The sequence below is a fragment of the Capra hircus genome, chromosome 7 (assembly GCF_001704415.2).
Source record: "Capra hircus breed San Clemente chromosome 7, ASM170441v1, whole genome shotgun sequence".
NCBI lineage: Eukaryota > Metazoa > Chordata > Mammalia > Artiodactyla > Bovidae > Capra > Capra hircus.
Window position 1 is genome coordinate 3,318,905 of NC_030814.1, and position 25,617 is coordinate 3,344,521.

Genomic DNA, 25,617 nt, shown 5'->3' on the forward strand with positions numbered 1-25,617 from the left:
TAAGAACTCCATCATTTGAATTTCAACCAATTCAAAACAATGTAATATGTGAAAATAACAAAGTGTGGAAATAAATTGACATGTTTCACGTGTAAGAAATGACATCCTGGGAGGTAGAACCAAAACATGTTATGCACTTCATCAGTCTTTCCATGGACTCACGCTCAGAATTCATTGGGGCTGAGCTTCAGTATGAACCCAACACAGTTCTGTTATATCCCCAAGAACCAGGGAAACCTGTTGCTACTGAATTAAAAGTCTGTTATTGGATTGCTTAAAAATATTCTGAAATCTGTTCTTTCTCCTTTATGAATTTACCTTTGAATCTGCCCAAGTGTAGGGATCAATGAGCATATATTGAAAAGTGTATCATTTTCTAAATTTATGATTTTATGAAATACTACAAAAAAGGTAGTAACAACCAAATGAAAAAGTTAAGATCAAGTTTACAGTGTATATGTATTAAAATATGCTTCATGTTAAGCTTTCAGGACCCTAGAACATAACTTATTTTATTGATAAAATAATTATCTTCTGCCAAAATTATCCTCTGTCTTAATGTTTTTCAGGATTGTGGAAAGGTATATTTCAGTATGTTAGAGAATAAACAACAAATGTGTGTTGAGATACATGTATATAAATTTCCTTCCAGATTGACTAATCTCTTTGACAGAGATGCTACTCAGCACTGTTCCATTGCATTGTATGAATTTACTGTGCACTCACTGAAGCCGCACTAAATTGTCTCTAATATCATAGATATGTGTGTAAAGTAGTGCGCTATGCAGGTTGCATAGTGCCCAACTTTGATAAATCTGTGAACCAGTAGCTTGTAATGAGCCAATGTGAGGAGGATATTAACATAAGCATTGATTCTGAATAATTTTCTTTTTTAAAAAAATTGAAGTGTAATTGATTTTACAAGATTATGTTATTTTCAGGTTTATAATATAGTGATAAATATTTTTATATGTTACAAAATGGTCACCACGATTAAGTCTAGTTACTGTCAGCATACAAAATTTTGGGGGTTGTTGATTATATTCCCTGTGCTGTACCTTACATTTCTGAGACTTATTTTGTAACTGGAGGTTTGTGCCTCTTGATCCCTTACCTATTTCATACCCCCCCAACCCCCCCTACCCCCGCTACTCCCCTACCCCCGCCCCCCGCCCACCTCCTCTCTGGCAACCACCAGCTTGTTCTCTGAATCTCTGAACCTCGTTTTATGTTTCATCTTTTGTTTTATATTTTTAGATTCCACATGTAAGTGAAATCATATGGTGTTCGTCTTTCTCTGTCTGACTTATTTCACTTAGTATGATACTCCCTAGGTCCATTCACGTGTTGTGCGTGATTTTCGGAAGGGCATACTTCAGTACCTCTGACAGCCCTGTGTAGGGGAGAGCAGAGAGTAGGCTTGTCTTTTGTCCTTTGTTTTTACTATTCTAACTTAACTCACCTTTGTGGGATAGAAATATATTTTTGTGAAATTATGGCTTTTGTTAACTGATTGAGTATTCTACAAGTTAGCATGTTGTGTTTCCTTGGAATACACTTAAGTAGGGATGCGTTACTCTTTAACATTACAGAATTAATGGTGGAGAAATAATTAGAGGCATTTATGATTTCCATTTTCTCTTAGTATTCCGTACATCCCTTGGGAATAAGTGATGTCTTTAGAATGTCTTAATGATTACTTAAAATTCATATTGGGTCATCAGACTTAGTCGCATCGGTGATTTAAATAGTGGAGAGAAGGAAAGCATGAGGGCCAGTTTTCTCTTTAGGTGGGTACTGGATTCAGAAAGAAGCTGTGTGTAGTCAGAGAGTTTTGAAAATTGGTAATTGATGTCTCCTCTGAAATACAACCAACTATATAATTTAGCCAATTCAAGCTCATTTGAGGGAATCTGCTTGAATAGGTTGCGATTTTTTACAACTATTCTTCTCTCTTTCTTAGAAGAAGAGTTTGGCATTTAAGAACTGATTCAGCAATTATTTGTTGTAATGAACCTTGAAAATTCTTTACATTGAAAGTTCTAGATTCTATAAATTGTATTCATATCTTAATTAGTTTTTTCTTGAATTCAAAACACAAATTTACCTAAGATACCAACATTGTAGGAAATGGTGATTTCATATTTATTATTACTTTCATGTAGATACTTGTTTATAGATTTTTTATTATTTGCCTAAATATTTCTTAAATTATTGCTCCTTCTAACTATCCTCAGTAGTTAATGCTGGATGTTAGAAGCGAGGAGGATGCATATCAGCTGGTAGCAAAATCTGACCTGCTGGGAGAGGGAGCCAGAAAGGAGAGGGAGAGGGGAGTAGAGTTTCAGAAATGATACTGGTGAGCCATGTGACACGGAAGAAGCCACTGGATGGTGAGAGAGTGCTTCTGCACATCCAAAGGACTGTGAGTGGAGAGGTGGCCTCTTATGCTTTAACAAATGCAAAAATATTAGTAAAGATTTAAAGTAATACATTTAGCAGGTATGAATGGTTTGAAAGCAATCTCAAAAGAACCATTCCACATGCTTAAATGCAAGGATTACCGTTAGAGACGGCCTGCTGAGGCACAGAAATGAAGATTAAAGAAACTTGTTTTCTTAGAGTAGGATGTTCTTTCTGTAATTCATGTCAATTGTCTTTAAAGAGAAATTTCACAGACAGGTTAGGAAAGCTTTGCTTTTCTACATCAGCTTCAACATTGCGTTGAACATGCAGTGACCATTTTGACCTGTTTTCTGAGAATGCTTTATTGACCTGGTTTGCTTTTCCTTGCTGAGCTGACTTATAATGCAGGCTCTGTTTGCTTGTTTTCTTGTGTTCTTTGGATGTGCTGCTCGGCATGAGAACCTTAGTTCCCCAACCAGGGATCCAACCCCTGTGCTCTGTGTTGGGAACACGCAGTCTTAACCACTGGACTTCCGGGGAAGTCCCCCGTGAATGCAAGTATAACGGCTTCATCTGATGGCGGCCCAGGTTCATTATGCATAAGCGAATTTGAGAATTTCCCAGTTGGAACGTAAGGAACAGCAGCAGTCCCTGTTACCATCTGTGGTGTGGATAGAATAGTGTTTGCCCTCTGCTGTCACGGAATCTGATATCGGGAAAGCTCTGTTGAAGGCCTGGAGTTATTTCTGTGACTTTTACCTCATATCAAGGCAAGGCATTGTCTGAAGCGTGTTTCATGTATCTTTCTGTATGTAGCATAGTATACTTAAATGGTATTTAAATTCTCAGACATGTGCACTGCCAACTTTCAGAAAAGAAATGATTGCTGGAATCCACACCAAGTATATTACTGTGCTTTCCCTAGTTTTTGTAGTTTTACTTGCTCCAGAATTTCTGGAAACAGTTTGAAAATAGTGTTTTTTTAAGAATATTGTTTTACCAAAATTTGTTATCATCACTGATTTTCTGATTTAGCAAAACACTTGCTGAGTTGACTTTGTCCTTATGATATTTTTAAATCTGTCAAGCACTATTCTTCAATCATGTATTAGTATGTTTCCCATTTTTGCTTAATTGCTCTAGATGCTGTACAACCTAAGCCAGTTTTATATCTGGTAACCAAAAAATCCAAAAGCCTTTGACTGTGTGGATCACAATAAACTGTGGAAAATTCTGAAAGAGATGGGAATACCAGATCACCTGACCTGCCTCTTGAGAAACTTATATGCAGGTCAGGAAGCAACAGTTAGAACTGGACATGGAACAACAGACTGGTTCCAAATAGGAAAAGGAGTATGTCAAGGCTGTATATTGTCACCCTACTTATTTAACTTATATGCAGAGTACATCATGAGAAACGCTGGACTGGAAAAAGCATAAGCTGGAATCAAGATTGCTGGGATAAATATCAATAACCTCAGATATGCAGATGACACCACCCTTATGGCAGAAAATGAAGAGGAACTCAAAAGCCTCTTGATGAAAGTGGAAGAGGAGAGTGAAAAAGTTGGCTTAAAGCTCAACATTCAGAAAAAGAAGATCACGGCATCTGGTCCCATCACTTCATGGGAAATAGATGGGGAAACAGTGGAAACAGTGTCAGACTTTATTTTGGGGGGCTCCAAAATCACTGCAGATGGTGATTGCAGCCATGAAATCAAAAGACGCTTACTCCTTGGAAGGAAAGTTATAATCAACCTAGATAGCATATTCAAAAGTAGAGACATTACTTTGCCAACAAAGGTCTGTCTAGTCAAGGCTATGGTTTTTCCTGTGGTCATGTATGGATGTGAGGGTTGGACTGTGAAGAAAGCTGAGGGCCGAAAAATTGATGCCTTTGAACTGTGGTGTTGGAGAAGACTCTTGAGAGTCAGTCCCTTGGATGGCAAGGAGATTCAACCAGTCCATTCTAAAGGAGATCAGTCCTGAGTGTTCTTTGGAAGGACTGATGGTAAAGCTGAAACTCCAATACTTTGGCCACCTCATGCGAAGAGTTGACTCATTGGAAAAGACTGTAATGCTGGGAGGGATTGTGGGCAGGAGGAGAAGGGGACGACAGAGGATGAGATGGCTGGATGGCATCACGGACTTGATGGACGTGAATCTGAGTGAACTCTGGGAGTTGGTGATGGACAGGGAGGCCTGGCGTGCTGCGATTCATGGGGTCGCAAAGAGTCAGACGCGACTGAGCAACTGAACTGAACAAGAAAATCTCCCAGTTGTGAAATTATAGGAGTGGAACAAATCTAAGTAATAAACTAATAGGTGCAGATTTAGAAACTTTAAAGATATGTCCAAATTGTTTTCCAAAATGCTTATGCCAATTTATACTCTAAACAATAATGGAAAGGTATTCTTTTTTTTAATATTATATCCAACACTTGTGCAAAAGGATTCAGCAATTTCACTTCTGGATACACATATATGTGTATGTTACAGAAGCTTTTGTACATATTTCAAAGAGATATGCAAGAATGTCCATTGCAACATTGTTTGTAAGAATGTAAATATACATTGATAATATAATTCATAAATGTATCACGGTTTATTAAAGAATTGAAAGTAGTTAAATTAATGGAGTAGATTTACATATCAATATGTCTGCATCTCAACAACATAATGTTGAATGAAAAGCAAACTGTAGAAGGGTATATAAAGTGTACTTTTTATAGAAAGAATAAAACCTGTAAAATACTACTCTATAGGACTGGTGTAATATTATTTAGCTTTTTAGAGGGTTCATTTAGGACGGAGAAATGTGTGTTGTGTCTACAGGGTAGACAGTCATCTATGATGTAGTTGTAGGAGAGCAACTATATGATGTGTTTACCATTGTATGTCTTTCTGTTTGTAACCTACTTGTCTTGTAGTCTTGCCGACTTCTTTTTACTCAATGTCAAGAAACCTTGTGAATTTTGAAAACCAGATAGTGGATTTTATCAGGGCAATAAAGGGTGGCTGTAGAAGGATTTCTTTTAAAGGGTCGTTTGATTCAACTGATAAGGGATCAGGCATTTATTGAGTAGCTATTATCAGACCCCAAACTAAAGGGGTCAGACTTGATTTTCCTGTTCTAACTAAATAAGGAAATAGTAATAGCTAAAAACAACTATCTCTGAATAAACGAGAAGATTTATTTCTTCCTTATTAATACGTAGAGAATTCTAAGAGAGAATACCTTGAGATCTTTTGTATCTTGCAGGTTGGTGAAAACAAGAGGTGTGATAATACCTAGTGGGTGCATATGAGTCATAGTGTTTCTGGAAGATACTGTAGCAAAATCTCTCAAAATTAAAAAGAAAATGTTCTTTACCCAGAAATACTGCAGATAACTCGTACATGTTTTTCAAAATATATATATATATATATATACAAGGATATTCATTGAAGTACTGTTTGCAATAACAAAACAAAATAGACAACAAAACTATAAATAACATAAATATAAAATTGGTTAAATAAGTTTGTATTTTCATATGATAGAATACTTTGCAGTTATGTAATTGAAACACGCCTATGCATGTTGATGTGGAAGATCTCCAAGATGTTGTAAGTGAAAACAGGAAAGCTGCAAAACAGAGTATCAAGCTTGAAACTGTTGGAGGAAATTAGAAAGAAAGATACACAGGAACATATATTATACACAAGCAGATACGTTAAAATTATTTTGGTAAGAAACTGAGTGATTACTTCGGGAAATGAAAGTGAGAAGATGGATTTTACTTTTCATTTGGTAGTTTTCAGTACCCTTTATATTTTCTAAACTAATGCATGTCTAACTGATGTTTTTGAAAAAATGCTAATAGAATTCATTTCTGATTTTCTGTCTCTTCACCCACCACCCTTGTTTCTACTTTTATGATAAAACACACAGCTACAGCAAGGAAACAAGCAAAAATCAACAGAGTGATTATATAAAACACAAAAACAGTTATGTTTTCAGTGAGTATAGATGGTCACTGAAAAATACCCTTCAGAATAGGTTGGTATTAGTAGTTATTTATTGTCTTGTTAGTTGAAAACATGCTGTAAAGGGCAGGACAGTAATGTCTGAAGCCAATTGGTCATTAACTGTGGTAATCATTGACCTTAAAAAGAATTGGTCTTCTAAATGATTTTCTGAAGTTAATAACTATATTTGAAGATTAGCAGTTATATTGTGATGGTGACAAGCGTGCCAAAAGACTTGGCCCCATTCATATGAAAAATTATGTTTTTAGTGTGTAATTTGCAATGGCATTCATCAAAATTATTCATTCTTTCTAAAAGGAAAAAATTGATTGGGAGCAGTCACAGTGCCAAGGTTAGCATTAATGGTGCTAAAGCATCTAAATTTCCTGGCTTGTAAACCTTTTAAAAACATTTGAAAAGATTTATATGGCTTCTTGGATATGTAACAGTTCTTAAAAGATAATAAGGTCACTTTTTTCTTGCATGCAAAAAATGTGTTTCCCAGTTGTAGAAGAGAACTGTCAGGCTTTTCTAACTAGTTTTACAGTCTCTTCATTCACTGGGGTTTGCTTCTGAGTAAAGGAAGGAGAAGTTGGTTTCCCTGCCCGAATGTGGCGCCTCCAGTGGGGCCTTGCCCTGCGCTCATGTTTTGTTAGTGTAGGAATATGTCTGATGGTGGGCAGGTGACCTCTATTAACGTGTTTCAGAAAGCATGGGTACGCATGTGCTGTTTTTCTCAGCTCTGCGCTGTTTCTCAAGACATCTTGCCTGGGGTGCTGGACTGTGGGCCAAGGTCGCGGGGGCGGGGGGCATTTCTGAATGCAGGGGCACATTGCTCCATTTTCGTGCTGTGTCTGTAAGTTGCACTCTTAGGCAGGTTCACGGCTTTACAAAGATATTACCAGACAACCAGCTTCACTATTTGAATAAGCTAAATATAGAATTCTCTCAGTAATAAAATATGCATGATAACTTTTTAAATATGGATTCACTCTGTTTCTGTAAACTAGCATGTTGGTACAGAATAAAGCAGTATATTTAGTAGTGTTTGGCCAGATTATAAGTAGGAATCAGCCTTTGCTGTTAATCATTTTTTAAAAATCATAGTTAAAATAATGTTCAGAGGTCTTATATGAGATGCATTCCTGGCTCGTCTCACAGCATCCCTAGGAGGGAAAGAGATGAAATCCTCCTTTCTTAAAGCAGTAACTGGGATAAAGCACGTCTAGACATGTAGTGTGGGGTCAGGAAGGACTTAGGTCTCTAGGCCAAATGATGAAGATAGTGTGTCCATTTGCCTGTTGAAGAAGAGGAAAGAATAGGGTGTGGGGAGGATTAGGATGGGTTGAAACCTGGCCTTGGATTTTTCTCAGTCCATCCTTGCTCAAATGTTTCAATATCAAATGTAATTTAGAAAACTCAAGAGGAAGAGTGAAGTTTATTGTGTTAATCCAATTTTTTACTTTTTCTCTTCCTCTTTCTTACTTCCCAATGTTCCAAGAGTAGTTTTTTTATTGTTTATTTTCCTTTTCAAGAACTACTTGCTATTTTTTTAGGGTAGTTCTGCCGACAACAAATTTTGTAAGTTTTTCTTCATCTTTGAATGAATGTCTTGGTTTCCTAGTCATTTCTGAAGGATATTTTTGCTGGATATAGAATTCCGGCTTGATGGTTCTTTTCTTTTAGCACTTGAAAAATATTGTCCCATTTCCATCTAGTGTCCTTGGTTTCTGAGGAGAAATCTGGTATAATATTGAATTGTTTTCCAAATTCCAGCTTTAAAGAGACTTTGCTGCTTTCAAGGTTTGTTTGTCTTTAGTTTTAGAAATTTGATTATGATATGTTAGAGCATGTGATTCTTTGTGTTAATCCTTTTTGGAGTTCACTCATCTATTTGAATTTGTAGGTTTATTTTTTTAAGCAGGTTTGGGGAAAGTACCACCATTATTTCTTTGAGTACTGTTTTAGTTCCACATTCTTTCCCTTTTTTTTTTTTTTCTGGAATACTTATAGCATGAATGTTACATTTTTCTCAGTCTGTTTTCTCTCTGTTTTCATATTGGGTACTTTATATTTTTCTATCTTCCATTTACTAGCTCTTTCCTCTCTTATCTTCATTTTACTATTGATAGCATCCAGTGACATTTTTTCTTTTGGATTATTTTAGTTTTCAGTTCTAAAACTTCCATTTTTAAAAAATATATTTTCTATATCTTTCTGAGACATTTTAAAAATTTTGCTTTAAGAATGTCTGTACTTGTTTATTTGAACATTATTACGATGTGTGATTTTACGTTTTTGTTGGATAATTCCAGCATCTCTTGATCTTTCCCTGGGAACCTGAAGACAACATCATGGTGAATTCTCTGTATTATTTTTTTGCCTCACACATCCCTGATTGAGTGCTGGAGAAGCTAGCAGTCTGGAAACATCAGTGAACATAGGCAAAAAACCAAAAAAACAAAAAAAAGCAAAACTCAGGAAAGCCCCACTGTTGTGCTTTTTCTGGCCAAAGTGTCAGAGTCTTCCATGCATTTGTTTTATTTATATATAATGCCCACCTTTTTTTTTTTGTTTCTTTGCTGTACTTCTCAGGAAGAGTAGGCTAATGCATTCTGTCCTGGAACTAGGAGAAACGCTGTGTGAATGTTAATCCCTGACATGTGGGAAATGTGAATCATGTCCCTCCCTAGCTTAATGTAGATGACGATACAAATCCCCAGAAGCCATGAATGCCTTGAAGATGTTCAGAAGGCAGTCCACGTTAAACGCCAAGAGTAGAAAGTAAAATGTGTTCAGAACTGTGAAAAACCAACTTTGAATATCAGAAGTTTAGATATATTAACTTTTAAGGAAATCTTGTTAGAAATTTCAGACCTGACGTTAGAAGAAATGATAGCAGAATAAAACAAAGTTAACTGTAATCGTTTATACTTCTAGGAGAATGACCCTATATATGACAAAACTCTAATCTGATAGTCTTATCTCCATTTTTACAGAATATAAAAGTGAGGTAGAGAAGATTAAGAAATAATAAGAATTCCAAGGTGGCTACAAGTGCTGCCTAGGGCAGAACCAGATTTTTGTTGCTTGGATGTTTTCATTCTTACCATGTATTTTGTACATTCACATCTCTGGGCTTTTGTACTGTGGTTCTAAGTGGTCCTAGCTCATGTTTCCTATGTCTGAAATGGTCTTTTAAAGGTCTCGCCTTTGTGACCTTCAGGATACCATTTGGTCCTCACACAAGTGCACAAGAGCAATTTTTATGTAACTGTTTTAGCATTTATATCATGTTATTATGGGTAGACTGCTCTCCACCACCAGTGCATACACATATGTACTATACAGAGCTTTCACACACTTGACCGTAAACATTTGTACATTGAGTTAACATTAAAATCTGGCTCCCAGTTAGGCACTTCCTTTGTCGTGTTTCAGTGCCTCCTCTAAATATAAAGAACTCTGCAATGTTAGGCAAGGACAGATTGCTTAAGATTTCGAAAGACCAAGCCTCTTCAACCAAGTAAACCAAAAATCTCATTGAACAAAGATATATTTCTTTTGATGCTTTAGTGTTTCTTTTTTTTTTTTAATGAGATTCCAAGAACTTGGTTTTCACCCAGATTAAGATATGATCTTTTCCCTCTTTTGCCAAATTAATGAATTCATTTGAAAGCAGTTGTATTGAGTTTGTAGTATATCAATTCCTTACATGCGTTGTCTTTTTTAATCCTCACACAGCTCAGTGGGGTTGGGTACTGAAGGACCTGCGATGAGAATATTGGGATCTGGAGAAGTTAAGTATGCAGCTGGCAGGAGGCGAAGTGAGTGACTCAGGTCTAGTCCTCTTGACTTCAAGCCTAGACCGTGTGCAGCTCTGGAGACATCTCAGAGCCCACACGGTCATGCCCATTCTTCTGTTTAGGTATGTGCTCGTGCACATTAGATTTGCTGATCTTGATGTCTTGAAAACACGAGGAAGAGGGAGAGGTCTGTGGGAGGGCAGTAAGCAAAGCTGCAGGCTGCCTGGCGTCTGTTCCTCACCCGTCCTTGGTGCGCACGCGCTACGTCGTTTCAGTCGTGTCCAGCCAGGCTCCTCTGTCCACGGGATTCTCCCGTTAGGAATACCAGGCTCCCATGCCCCGCCTCCAGGGGATCTCCCCGACCCCGGGATGGAACCCACATCGCCTCTGACTCCTGCACTGGCAGGCGGGTCCTTTACCTCTAGCGCCGCCTGGGAAGCCCCCAAGCCTTGGTGCTTGGTTTTGATTCCTGTGGTTAGAGGTGAGGACCAGCACCTGGTGAGGAACAATGTACGGAGAAACAGGCATTGTGAGGTGGTGCGCCCCGAGCGGAAGGCTTTGGGGCAGGCGGTGAGGATGGGTGCAGGACCAGAGCTTCGGCCCTTAGAGGGAACCACGCTGGAGTAGTCACGAGAGCAGGAACAGCCGGGAGCTCTGCTGAATGGCGTGGAGGCCACGGGAACCAGAGGTGGTGGCCAGAGCAGGGCAGCACCCTGGGCAGCCGCAGCTAGTAGCCAAGCGTCTGAGCAGCAACGAGGTCCTGCTGTGGCCAACTCAGAAGCCTGGAGAGCGTTGGGAGAGGCTGGTGCCCACCAGTCAGGCTGGTGGGGAACTCTGCTTCCCTCATTAGGTCACTGAAAGCAAAGGAAACCCTGCTTTATGATTCCATGCCAGTGAGGTCTGGGATATATTTGATTATCATTTTCAGATAAAATACAGATAAGAAGCTGTGTAATGCAAGCACATTATCACCATGTCGCTAATGCAGTTGATTTTGAGAATTCCCTGGGTTGCATCTCTTCACTAAGCATCTCATATTTGTGTTCATTTAGAGTATTTTTTAGTACAGCGTTGGTTGTTACCCAGTTATATGTTGGAACAGGGATATGGTGTTTACCATTTTTTTGCTCTATATTTTCATTCTAAACTAGTGAACTGACTCTATGTAGTATTTTTTATGTTTCTTAATATCTTTTAATATATAGGGGAAATATATAAACAGATTTTCAAAAACTTGTGTTTTGGCTTACCCAAGCAAAGTGTACTTAGGTATATTGTTTATTGTTTTATAGTATGTTTTCTTCTTCTTGCATGGAAGAATAATGACTAGGTAGAAATATGGTACTGATTTATAAATAAAAATATTTTATAGGTTAAAATAAGTTCGCTTTTTCTAAGAAAATTTTCATTTTGTTTCTTAAAATTTCTAAAGTTGCAAGAAGATTATTTAGGTTTTACTCTTATTTATGAGTAAATTGTATTTTATTTCTATTATTATTTTTTAGAGATTGTACAAGCTGTCTGTGTCTATTTCTTTAATGTACCTAAAATTCGTCTTCTAGTTTCTTGTTGGGAAAAATGCCTCAAGTTCATGAAGACCGTAAACTTTCAAAAGCCTTATCCCATAGTTTTTTCTTTTTTTAAACATTTGTTTTCTGTTATCATAAGAATATAAAAATATTGATGTAGAACTCTGGAAAATAAGAGGAACATAAAGAAAATTAAAATCACACTTATATAATCCCACTAGCAAGAGGCAGTTAACATTTTATCACGTGAGTTTTTTCATTCTGCTTATATACTTAGCAGAATGATGTTTAAACTCCTAATAATTATATAATCCTGTTTTATCACACTGTATTTTTCTGACTTCATCAGATGTTTAAAAAGATATGATCTTTCGTGGCTACATGGCAGTCTATCAAAAATATACACCATAATTTAGCCATTATCCTGTTTTAACACATCTGAGAGGATTCTGTTCTTCTCTTGCTGTAAATGCTGTTGCGGTGAGTGTCCTGGTCCACAGATCTGCCCTCCTCTCTGCTGGGCCCACTGCCCAGACGTTCCTAGACGTGCTCCTTCTGGGTAAAAATGGGTAAACACCTTTAAGACCTTTACACTGTAGTTTGCATAAATGTAAATACAGGTCAGCTAGTATAGTGCCTGGCAAATAGGCACTCAGCTGCCGACTTTTTCTTAGCAGTAGAAATTCTGCAGTATCGTCATTTCATCCTCAGGGAACTGGCGTTTCCAGTACCCGCCTTTCCCAGTTTGATTCATTGCTTCACGTATTCAGTAAATGTGTAGGGAGCAGCTACTACCTACCAGGCCCAGTGAAGGTGTCTGTTGACTTGGACTTAGAGAGGATGTTTTGAAAATACTGAAAGACCTCCTTTGACCCTTTTTCCTAGAGGCATGAATCTGGGTCTTGACATTGCTCATGAGCTCTGCTCTTTCTGAGCTTCTAATTTGAAAAATGAAATTAAACATATTTATACGTACTTTTTTCCCCCCTCTGCCAAAATTGACAAGGAAAACGCCTCCTTCGCATTCTTGTTACTTAGCATGGCTGCTTTCGTGAAGGCTACGTGTGCAGACCAAGTGGAGTAGGTCAGGGCAGCTGGTGGACTTGCTGTCTTGCTTCTGGTTATGGTGGGAACCTTATTAAAGGAGGTGGGGTTTTATGAGCTGTTTGAAATGTAAGAAAGAACATTTAGCGAGCTATGAATGTATTTGTCTGACATGATGAAAAATGTATAACCTAATTTTAGGTTTTGTTTTCTGATAATAGGTTTTCTTGTTTAAAGAATGTTAAACATGAATATGTAAGAAATGTTCTATATTCATACATTAGGATGTTGGTACATTTTTTTTTTAAACAGGAGATTATTGGCTTTCATTTCTGATTAAAACACAAATTGTTAGGACTTTATACCTTGGTTAGATTTTATTCATCCTGGGAAGCGTTTTCTGTTGTTAAAATATTAAAACTTAATCTGAAATATTTTCACAAACATGAGTGACTTTTTGAAGGTTGTTCTCTTGATTCTATATATTTTCTTTTTGCATATTGTATATCACCCTCCTAGGGAGGAGGTGGTTCTTTCTCGTTATAGAATATTATACTTATAAATCAAATCTTCTCATATATTGATGAGTTCCTTAAAATCACAGGAAAGAAACTTCACTATTCTACTTATTATCTGACACGTTGTATATTTAGGAGCACTACAAAGCCCAGTTTTGGTGTATATACTTTGTTGTGCTTTCCGAAAGCTGAAAGAATAGTAATGTGCTGCCGTATCCAAGTGCTGTTAGACTAAAGTAGTTTGTAAGTCAGAACATCAAAAAGAGTCAACGTACCCTTAGAAAATAGAGGGTTGTTTGGATTGCTTCCTTTTATTACCGACAGTTTTAGACGTATTACAAAGTATAGGTAAACCTGTGTACAATTAAACTTGCTACTGATATTTTACCAACTGAAAGTCTCATTTGCCTTACATTTTTCTCCCAATGTGTGACTTCAGCCTGGTGAACAAGTGTAGAATCTATTCATGTATTGCCATTTCTGTTTCTAACGACTTGGTGGTAGGTGGGACATATCATAACAGAGACTACCACTAAATGCTGCTTTATATATTTAATCAAGTATAATGATAGGAAAAAAAGTTAATTTTGTACAATAACGTTCAGCGCGCCAGCACCATGGAATGGGGGAAAGGATGCATGTACACTGTGTAGGGGCTCCTCTTTGTTAAGTACACTGTATGGAGTGTGTCCAGCACATGGGGATTTTCTTTTAATGCTCACAAGAAGCCTGTTAGGTTTCTATCCCATTTTCACTTTTGGAAAGCAGATAAATTCTTTAAAGTCAGACAGCTAGGAAGACTAAGGGCTGGATTGCAATTCAGGCTGAGTCCAGTGACTTCAGATAATCTTACATTTCTGAGATAAAGGTAAAGTTTAATGTCACTGGTTTGAAATTAATACAATGATTATATTTAAAATCCTTCGTAAATTGCTCATACTATGAGCAGCCAGTTAAGAAAAGGTGTGATAGTGGGCATAAAGGGTTCAGCAGAAACACTAGGAAAAGGAAGGAGAAGCACCAGGGAGAGGTAAGGGAAAGAGGGAGATGGAGGAGAGGGCCGCTCGTGTCAGGAGGGGAGGAGGTGTTCGGGCAGAGGCTGGGGAGCAGGCAGAGAACACAGAGAGGCCTCGATGGTGTGGGAGTCTAAGGAAGTTAGGAGGCCTCGATGGTGTGTGGGAGTCTAAGGAAGTTACCTTTATCGTGGTGGTTTTTCTCTTCCTCCGTGACTTTCAGCAAGCCTCTTGAAATACTAACTAGCTCTTCTGCTGTTTTGAGCACTGTTCTTTGTGTGTGAGCCTTCTGGGACTTCAGTTCATTTTACCCTTTGTGATGAAACCCCATTCAAAGTTAGATGAGTCAGAATTCAAGTTGTGTATACTACTTCTATTTTCCCCTGTTTTCTTGCATAACGCATGGTGCATCCACACAGATTTTGGTAAGTGATCTGTCTGGTGGATTTAATTTAGCCCTCAGTCATATTCTTATAAATTTCACTTTGTACTCTTTGAAATGAATCCTCAAACTAACCAAATCTGTTAATTTAAAAGTTGTGTTTAGAAATGAAATAAAGCTTGGCAGAATGGAAGATGCTTTACTTTCAGAGAATTGAAACATTTTTTCTGTGATATGACCAAAGAATTAAAATTAGTTGTATGTTTATGAAACAAGGACTTTATTATCAGCTATGTTTATTTATTACTTAATGGGTCTCAAATTTAGCACTCATGTAGATTCTTTGATTGTATTTTAAGTACATTATGGAGTATGTTGTAATGCAAAGGACACTGGGCTCACATATAAGGTGGGGCAGGTTACTTTAACTTCTGTGTTTCTTCATTTGTGAAATGAAATTTGCACCTGCCTGCGTATCTAACTGGGTGAGTGAACAGATGTGTACGTATACTAGAAAATGTCTTGTAAATATCGTTGCTAAATACAACTATGATTGTTAGGTTTGGATATTTCTCTTAGATTTATTCCTTTCATTAATTAAAGGGTGAGCTGATGCAGAATAGACTAATTATTCTGTTTCATTTACATTACCCAAGTATTGAATTTCAATAAAACAAAGTATTAGTTAAAGAAACTTGGTCAGCAAACTAGAGGGAAATGGTTGAGTCATAGCTGACTTAGCATAGATCTTTTTAATAGGGACACCTATCTGTGCCGTTAATTCTGGACCAGTGTCTTTCCCTTTCACAGTACTTTAATGCATAACTTATAAATCTCTTTTTATCAGCCAATCTGACTTCTCTAACCCCAGACTAACATTAAGCAAGACAGAATGAACAAAAATCAGGCAAGGTCAAACAAGCAATCAAATGATCAGATTCTCATTGGCCACTAATGGAATTTTAGACTTTTAGAAAATGATTAGTTATGAATCTCAGTGCCCTTGTTGACAAAGGGTCAGTTTTTATAAAATTGTTGTAAATTTTTAATGAGATTTTAAAATTACCATGTTGGATTATTATCTCCATAAAACTATACATAGTTCATTTTTCATATTAAGTCTCACATGAACATTTTTGCTGGAATGATAAGGGTATTATGGCTCTGATTTTTAAAAGATCCTATCTTCTAGAGATAGACTGAAATATTTACTGATGAATGTGATGTTTTAGAGGTGGATAGGGCTATTAATAAAACAAAGTTGACAATGAGCTAGTAATTATTGATGGTGGATGATTGGTAAATGGAGGTTTATTTTATTGTTTTTTCTGCTTTTTTATGTTTTTGAAATTTTTCATCATAAAATGTTAAAAGATTTTACTGTTTTGTGCTTCTGATTTACCTAATGAAATAGTTGAATCATGCTAGTTAAAAGCCAAAGTTGTATTAGTAAGCATGAGTTCTTAAATAATCCTTATTTTTTTCATGATTTATAAAAGCAATACATATTCTAGCTCTCTACTGAAATGATATTGGGCATATAATGATATCAGGCATACAATAACTTAAAATATTTGAGAAGAATCTTATTTGTATAATTGAATATGATTTTTAGTCATAGTTTCGACTTCTTTCTGTGTGTTGCTGTTTAGTTGCTGAGGTGTATACGACTCTCTGGTGACTCTCTGCAGCCCACCAGCCCCTCTGTCCATAGGGTTTCCTGGGCAAGAACACTGGAGTGGGCTGCCATTTCCTTCTCCAGGGGACCTTCCTGACCCAGGGATCAAACCTGCATCTCTCATGTTGCCAGGTGGATTCTTACTCACTGACCCAGCTTTCTTTGTGTGCCATGTAATTATTGCACATGTATAGAAAGGAATAATTGGCAGGCTAGTGCAAGTGATTAAAGGAAGGGTCACACTTGCAACAACTGTTTCTCATTTGCTCTTCTCACTAGACTGTAAGCTCCGTGAAGGCGGTTTGTCTTGGTCACGGTGTGTAGCGCAGCACATGGCGTGTAGTATTTACTCACTAAATGTTGTCTGACCATAGTTTAAAAGAATACTATGTTTAAATAATGTTCTTTTAGATTTCTTTTTAAAATTCACTAAAAATATGAAATTTTTATTACAGTAAGAGCATAGTGAAAAGGTCTTACAGAAATATTGTCTCCGTATTCAGCCATTTCCTTTTATATGGTCAGTATGAATCTCTTTTGTGTTTTTGTTACACTGTCTCAAAAGGAGGGTGCATTAATTGTAAGTTTTTATAACCTGTGAAAAAATAGAATACAGAAAAGCAAAGATGAAAATGAAAAAGAAATTTTCATAGAGTTTGAAGACTAAACTAAATAAATGGAGAAATTTTATTGTATTTCATTTTAAAACTCCTGAAGGATCATGTATATTTGAAAGTGAAAGTCACTCAGTCGTGTCTGACTCTTTGTGATCCCATGGAGTCCATGGAATTCTCCAGGCCAGAATACTGAAGTGGGTAGCCTTTCCCTTTTCTAGGGGATCTTCCCAACCCAGGGATCGAACCCAGGTCTCCCGCACTGCAGGCGGATTCTTTAGCTGAGCTATGAGGGAAGCCCGTGTGTGTTTACTCGGTATTGAAATCAGATTCTTCACTTGGGACTTTTATCATTATAGCGCTTCCTGTAGAGCTTCTTCGTCCGTTGTCAGAGGTGCATGCTTACTGACTGGCTCAGCCTAGCTGCTGGAGGTGCCCCTTGCTGTGGTATACTGCTGTTCACACAGGGCAGGACCCTGCTGTAGGCGTGACCCACTGGCAGCCTCCCTGAGGCCAGAATATCCCTTTAGTTGGTCCTCAGTTTACCTGATGGGCCTTGAAGGACAGCTTCCCTTTATCACCCTTCCCTTAGAGCCTTTAATGAATGGCACCATGCGTTAGGTGCCCGCAGGAGGCTGGAACTCCAGGGGACCTTATAGTTCTTTAACCCCTGTATGTCCCATGTTATCAATAAAATAGATTCCTTCCATACCAAGTCACAACCATTCTGCCAGACAGTCAACCCTCCATAACCTGGTTACTTCTTCAGACTTGGTTTCAGACCTGGATAGGGGATGGTGGGATGATGAACGAGGTGGAAGAACTAGGGAGGAGGCAGATTGTGCAGGGCCTTGTAGCTTATAGGAGCTGGGATTTTATCCTTCACGTAATTGGTATCACTGGAGGATTGTGAATGGCAGACTGACGTGACGTGATTTGTACACGTTGAAAGATTGCAGTGGCTCGATGGGTGGAGGATAGATTTGTGGAATCAAGAGTGGCAGAAAGATGTTCAGTGTGCAGGCTGCTGAAGATGCCCAGAAGGATGGCATGTCCTGGACCATGGTGATCTGTGGTGTCAGTACAGGTCAGTAAAGAGATAACCCCATGACGCCACGTATGCCCAGGACTGTCTTCAGTGCTAACACTTGGAGGGGCTGGTTAGTTGTTAGATTTAGTTATGAGTTGTTTATGGATTGACTCCATAAGAATCTTTAAGAGAACTTACTAGAAGTATGTATTTCCAAGTCCTGAATTTGTAGGTTTGGGTGAACTCTAGGGAAAACTTTTTGCTGAGCAAAGTTGTGAAATACTTTATATTATTTAATACATTCATGTAGGATTATACAGAATAATTCTTTAATGTCACAAGTGTAAAAATGTACAAAGATTTCTTGACCTTTTTAGAATTAATGATATAAATTTCTTTCTTCTATTGATACGCTAGCATCATTCCCCAAATTTAATCTTTCAGCACAGATTACAAATCCCTTTTCATTGACTCAATCTTATTCTGATAAAGATAGATCTCCCCACCCATGTTCTAAGGAAACTTTGTCTTAAAATAAGAAGAAGCTGCATCTCTTTATTTAGAGTCCTGAAATTTATATAAAAGCTTTTCCCATCCATATTTTCTTAGTCTTTAATTTTAATCCTTTTTAGGTGGATTATCAATTTCTACTTATGTGGTTTTATAATTCACTACCATTAACCCAGCTTCTTCATCACCTCTGAATTAGATAACGCCAACCCACTTTTGAGCTTCCCCAAAGGCTCAGCAGGTAAAGAATCCACCTGCAAGGCAGAAAACACAGGAGACCTGGGTTTAGTCCCTGGGTCGGGAAGATCCCCTGGAGGAGGAAATGGTAACCCACTCCAGTGTTCCTGCCTGGAAACACAATGGACAGAGGAGGGCTATAGTCCATGGGGTCGCAAAGAGTTGGACTCAACTGAGTGCGTGCACACAAACACACACACAACCCACTTTTACGCTTTCTTATTTTGGGAGGATTCTTAGGATATATAGGAAACTATTACAGCATTTCAGCATATCTATTCTATCCTTAGGAGATGAAAAAAGTAATCAAGGGTAGTGCTTCTCTCTAGAAAATTCTTTAAAAAATAGACCCATTGTGCCTTGATCCCTGCCACTCTACCTCTCTGGGGCCAAAGAGAAGGCCTTAAATTTGCTTTTGCATTTGACTGGAAATTAGCACCGTGAAACGAATCACAACCTAGTATATATAAGTTAAGAACATGGATTACAAAATCTAAAAGATCGAAGTTTAAAGCCTACTTGGCCATCTGTTAGTGGTTTGATTTGGGAGAAGTCAATCTCTGATACGCTTATTTTAGTTACCTGTAAAATGGGGCCAGGTATACCCTGGAGGAGGGCATGGCAACCTGCTCCAGTATTCTTGCCTAGAGAATCCCACAGACAGAGGAGCCTGGTGGGCTATAGTCCATGGGGTTGCAAAGAGTCAGGCATGACTGAAGTGTCTTAGCACTAAAATGGGGCTAATATTGCCTGTCAAGGTTATTATAGGGATCCCCTGTTACAGAGAGGACTTAGCTTGGCCCACAGTAAGTCAAGTCAAGTTGCTCAGTCATGTCCCACTCTTTCCGACTCCATGGACTATAGCCTACCAGGCTCCTCTGTCCACGGGATTTTCTATTCCCTCTTAAGCTCTTTGGCTACTGGTACCCCAAACGTTGAGCTGTGTCCAAAGACTGAATCTCTAGATTGACAATTCAAAAATATTATATAAACAATAATATAAATGATAATTTTATAACAGTAACTCTTCAAGCAAAAATTAGTGACCCTGTACTGCTCACCTTCTGCTTTTTCTCTTTCTTCTAGTTAAGAATATTTTAGTCAGATAGGAACATTTCTTCCATAGTGGCTATTACATTTGCCCCCTGTCTTTGAGTTTTCTAGGCCCTTTGTTTCTGCCTCCTGGGGAGAGTTCTTCTGGTACCCACATTTGCTCTCATGAGAAACCACCCTCAAAGGATGTCTGGTTGAGTGCCGCTCTCAAGAGCTTTTGAGAGCCAATATCTTCCTTCTGCCTTTGCCCTCTGTGTTTCTGGCTTACATTTGTTTGGGCTTCAGCAACTAGAGAGGGCCCCTTAGGATTCACAGTGGAGGCTCTACTAGAATCGTGTGTGTGTCTATATTATTGAGGCTTTTCATGGCCCTGTGACTCTGAAGGCACAGGACATTGCTTATCCCCTGTGCGTTTCCTGATCGTAACGCTAAAGGCACATGTGTCCTCTCCATGCTGGCATCAGAATGTCAGTTGGCTTTTAGAGTGCCAGCTTAAGGGGATGGATGGTCTTCTCTGTCTCTGTCCTGTGAAGAGATGACACTGCTGAATCTGAGGTTCGTCTTCTCTTTTTCTCCATCACAGCTTTGACTAAAAGGTCAAAATCTGCTTTGCCAGCTGGTCTCATTCCCCCCTAATTTTCCAATATCACTTTCCAAATCCTGAGCCACATTTCTCTTTGCATATGAATTCTTATTTACTGGCTGGTTTTATCACAGTCTGTGAGTAAGTATGATCCCTCAAAAATCAAACCATTCCAGATGGGCTTTTCAACAAATAGGGCAATTCATGTGCAAACAAAATGAACCTTTCACCGTACTTCACACTGTTCATGAAAATTAACTCCAGGAGCACCATAGGCCTAAATGTTAGTTCTAAGACCACCGTCAAGGAAATGAAAAGACAAAACACAGAATGGAAGAAAAAGATTTGTGAAACAAATACCTGATAAAGGACATGTATTCAAGTTATATAAAGAACTCTTGCAACTTAAGAAGAAAACAACTCACATTTAAAATGTCTAAAATAATAAGCTTATCATATGACTCAGTAATTCCAATCCTAGATATTTATGCAAGAGGAATGAAACATATGTCCATACAAAGACTTGTATGTGAATGATCACAAAGCATTATTTATCAAAGCTCCACACTGTAAACAAAATGTTTATAACTGGTGAGTGGATAAACAAAATGTAATATAGTCATACCATGCAAATCTACCCAGCAGTAAAATGAGCCAACTCCTGATACAGGTAATAGCAAGGGGGAACCTCAGACAAACAAACAAAAAAAATTACTAGTGAAAGAAGCTAGACACAAAAGACTTTATTATAGAATCCTATTTACATGAAGTTTCTAGAAAAGGCAGCTGTAGGTGTGTGAAACAGATCAAGGGTCATCTCGGGGCAGGACTGCATATGGGCATCAGGGAGAAAGGGACTTTTAGGGCGGTGTGATGAAGGTGTTCTATAACTGGAACGCAGTGTTGGTTGCACAACTGTGTTAAGTTCACAGAGAGCCCCTGTCCCCCAGGCACTCCCTCTAGGCTTATTCGGCTCTTAAGGCTCTGTTGCTGCAGGAGGCGCCCCAACCTCTTATTTGACTCCTTGAGCTAAAAGAGGAAGACCCAGGAAGCCAGTTTTAATACTTCGTCTCTGAAAGCTCTAACACCTTGGACCTGAGCTTTCCTGTGTCCTTCATCCTTATCTGAACTCCTCTTCCCCTTTTTGAAGATGGATCTGGAAGAAGCCTGATGTCAGATTAGGCAGGATGTTGAACCAAATGGCGATAGGTGTTGAACCTGTTTCCCTCTCCTTCCTGCCGCCCCCTGAGGTTTTTTTTTTTTTTTTTTTTTGATAGAAATTGGTTTTCACTGAAGCTTCAGGCAATTTCAGTGCCTTAAATATTCCTTCTTGACATAATGTTTTTAGAAAGCTGAGTGTCAGGAAGGCCCATTTTTAATTTATCAATGGCACCCTTAGTCTTAATATGCTGAGGCACACTTTACTTTTGAGGGCAGAATTAATCTTTTATCAGATGTACCATGGATGCTGTTGGTTTGATTATTTTAGGAAAACGTTCTTATGTTGTTTCAGAATTAATGCTTCCCACATAACTTTATTTTCCAATATCTGCTCAGAATAGATAAGGGAGATACAAAGTAAGAGTCACCCATATTAAAGTTAATGCGAAGCAGGCGTAAGTCACTGCTGTTTGAAAAACTGACGGTGGTATTTAACTTGTTGATTTCATCTTGACGGTGAGGAAAGTGAATCTGAAATTAACCCTATCATAGAGACTATCTGGACCTTCTTTTATATGCTACAGCTTGTAGAACAGTGGAGAAAATGTTAGCACAATTATAGGAAGATAATTTTATATATGGAAAGCTTTTGGAGGCTGGAGGAGACAAAAAAGGAATTTCAGTCTGCCCTTTGTTTAAAGCAGGGCCATGCGGAAATGCCAAAAGCTGTCAGTGTAACTTCTTTGCAGCTCTGGGGCCTCAAGTTTTCACATCCCTAAGAGTCACTTAGGGGCTTGTTAAAAATACAGATTCTTGGGTTACACCTCTTTTGACTCTGAGGTTTTAATAAATTCCTCAGGGGATTCTAATATGTATCACATTAGTTAGGGTTCTTCAAAGAGTCAGAATTAGTATGACGTGTGTGTGTGTGTGTGTGTGTGTGTGTGTGTGTGTGTGTGTGTGTGAAAGAGATTATTGTAAGGAATTGGTTCCTGTAACTCTGGAGGCTGAGAAATCCCCAAATCGGCGATCTGGAGACCAAGGAGAGCAGATGGTGTAGTTCTAGGCAGAGTCTAAACGCATAGGAACCAGGAGAGCTGATGATGTAAGTTCCAGTCCAAAGTTGAGTCTAAAGGTGGGAAACTGGTGTCTGAATGTGAAGGTAGGCAGAGAACGAGAGAAGGAGGGAGAGAGAGGGGGAGAGGGCAGATCCTCCTTCACTCCCCTTTCTGTTTCATTCCTCCAGCGGACTGGATGTGACTGAGGTTGAGTGGTCACCTCGGGGAGGCAATCTGCTTTATTCAGTCTGCTGTTTCAAATGTTAATCTCACCCAGAAACCTTCACGAACACATCCAGAATAATTTTTAATCAAATATTTGGACATCTCATGGTGTAGTCAAGATGACACATAAATTTAACCATCCTACCCTCCAAATCTGAGAAGTTTGAAACAGTGAGGGACACATCCAGATTTCTTAGAAGAAACACTTGTAGGGAGAAGCCTTATAAAGAGACTGTTGTTGCCCTTTAGGAGACAGTTGTACAATCTCAGTTATCAAATACGTCAGGGCTGAGCAAGCCATAGTGCCAGAAAGCTGCCCCGACTTGGGGGCAGGGGTTGGACCTGGGGGACGGCTGCTGCTGGGCATGGGGCTTCTTTTTGGGGTGAGAAGCATGTTCTGGAGTTAGATGTTGGCAATGGTGGCACGACTTGGGAATCTGCTAAAAACCACTGGACTGCTCCCTTTGAAATGGTGAATTCCATAGCACGTGGAGTAAATGTCAGAATGCATGCATGTCTGTTGAGGGAGGCATGAAGAAGTGGACATGGATAGTGTTGACGTCTCTGAGACTTGAAGACGTAAACAAACGTGGGCTGACAGAAGGGAATGTGGTGTTGAGGGCGGATTTAAAAAGCGCAGGACATCTTGGGGCATGCCTGTGGATTCAGATGGTACACTGGAAAAGGAAACGTTGATGCCGCAAGGTGAGGCCGGGGGAGTCTGCAGTGGCGAAATCCTGCGGTGCCGTCCTGACTCTCTCTCCTCCCTGCTCTCCCCAGGTGACGGACCAGTCGGTGAAGGCGTTCGCTGAGCACTGTCCTGAGCTACAGTGCGTGGGCTTCATGGGTTGTTCGGTTACTTCTAAAGGAGTCATTCATCTAACCAAGGTAGGTTTCACGGCTACGTCTCCTCGGTGTTTCCCAGCATCAATCGTACCAACGCCCTCACAATGCTCCACATGCTTGAATGAGGACTGGTCAGACCATTATAGAGCTGTAAGTAGTGTTTGGTAAAATTAAAATCAATTTAAGTCAACAATACAAAATCTATCCTTTCTGAAATGGGACATTCACTTGAACAAGAAGCTTGCTTTTTGGCTTTTTTCATTTGCTAATAACTGTGAATGTATACAGTAAAGAAACTGATATATATGACAAGAATTGTTTCGATTTTAATGTCATGTATCGTGTTAGAAGATACTTTAATGAAAGTTTTCGCTGCTCCCATTATCATTAGATCTTCTGAGTATTTGGCTTTTAAGAAGTAAATATGGTCAGTTCATATGATTAAGCTAAACATATATGGTGAAAAGAGAAGTGGATGTATGCCAAAAATTAATTTCACAGCTTACTTACCAAATATATGAAATCTCATATTTTAGCAATAATGAAAACATCAGTTCCTTTGTAATCTCTCACTTGTCACGCATCATCTGTGCTGTTTTTCAGAGTTCTATAATAATTATGAGCTAATTCTTACATACATGTTTTAGAAGACTGGCTACTATAAAATTTACTTCTGTCTTATTCAAAATTTGTCATGTCTCTTCAAGCTTACAGTTTAGGGAAAAGAGTTTACAGTTTCTTCTCTCCTAGTGAAAGTGAAAGTCGCTCAGTCGTGTCCAGCTCTTTGAGACCCTATGGACTATACAGTCCATGGAATTCTCCAGGCCAGAACACTGGAGTGGGTAGCCATTTCCTCCTCCAGGAGATCTTCCCAACCCAGGGATCAAACCCAAGTCTCCCGCCTTGCAGGCAGATTCTTTACCAGTTGAGCCACCAGGGAAGCCCAAGAGTATTGGAGTGGGTGGCCTATCCCTTCTCCAGGGGATCTGCCTGACCCAGGAATCGAACGGGGGTCTCCTGCACTGCAGGCAGATTCTTTACCAACTGAGCTACCAGGGAAGCCCTCTTTCCTCCTAGGAAAAGAGCAGATGTTTATAAATTACCTAGGACTGTGGCAATAAGGCCCAGAGGGTAGGAACCCAGGCTCTGTTGGCAGCTTGGGTTTGAATCTTGGCTCTGCCATTAATCAGCTGAGTGAACAAATTATTTTTCAGGGAATTAATTGAAGAAGTTCCTCAGTATCAGGACCATGGTAAGTGCTAGGTAAACTTTAGCTACTGTTGTTAAAATTAGTGGTGGCTCAGATGGTAAAGAATGTGCCTACATTGCAGGAGACCCAGGTTTGATCCCTGGGCTGGGAAGATCCCCTGGAGTAGGGAATGGCAACCCCTGAATGGAGAATTTCAGGGACACAGGAGCCTGGCGGACTACAGTCCATGGGGTCGCACAGAGGTGAAGACAACTGAGCGACCAGCGCTTCCACTCTCCCTGAAAGAATCGGTGCTTGCGCGCGCGCCCAGCTGTCTGAGTGTGTGCCGCCCGGCGAGCTGCAGCCCGCCAGGCTCCCCGGCCCAGGGCCTCTCCAGGCAAGAGTACTGGAGTGGCTAGCTGTTCCCTTCTCCAGGGGATCTTCCCGACCCAGGGATCGAACCTGTGTGTCTCCTGTGTGTCCTGCACCGGTCAGCAAATTATTTACCACTGTGCCACCTGGGAAGCCCAAAGAAGTGCTACCATAGCTAAATTGCTAGAAGTTTGGAGCAAACTTTGAGGAAAAAAAAATCACATCACTGTTTTATTCTAGTGTATTTGAAACAGTGCCTGTGATTATTCTGTGTCTTCCATGACTGATGGGCTCTAATCATATTTTGAGGATTAGAACCTAAAGCTAGCAGAGCGCACAGGCACGTTATTCT

At 39.1% G+C, this 25,617-nt stretch overlaps 1 protein-coding gene across 1 annotated transcript in view; it reads left to right on the forward strand.

The window, feature by feature from the left end:
* The window catches only part of FBXL17 (F-box and leucine rich repeat protein 17), a 517,577-nt gene that overhangs the window by 128,180 nt on the left and 363,780 nt on the right, over positions 1–25,617 (forward strand). The window contains exon 5 of the mRNA XM_018049987.1: positions 23,639–23,746. Within this exon, the coding sequence (XP_017905476.1) occupies positions 23,639–23,746 (108 nt within the window). The remainder of the gene's footprint in view (positions 1–23,638; positions 23,747–25,617) is intronic.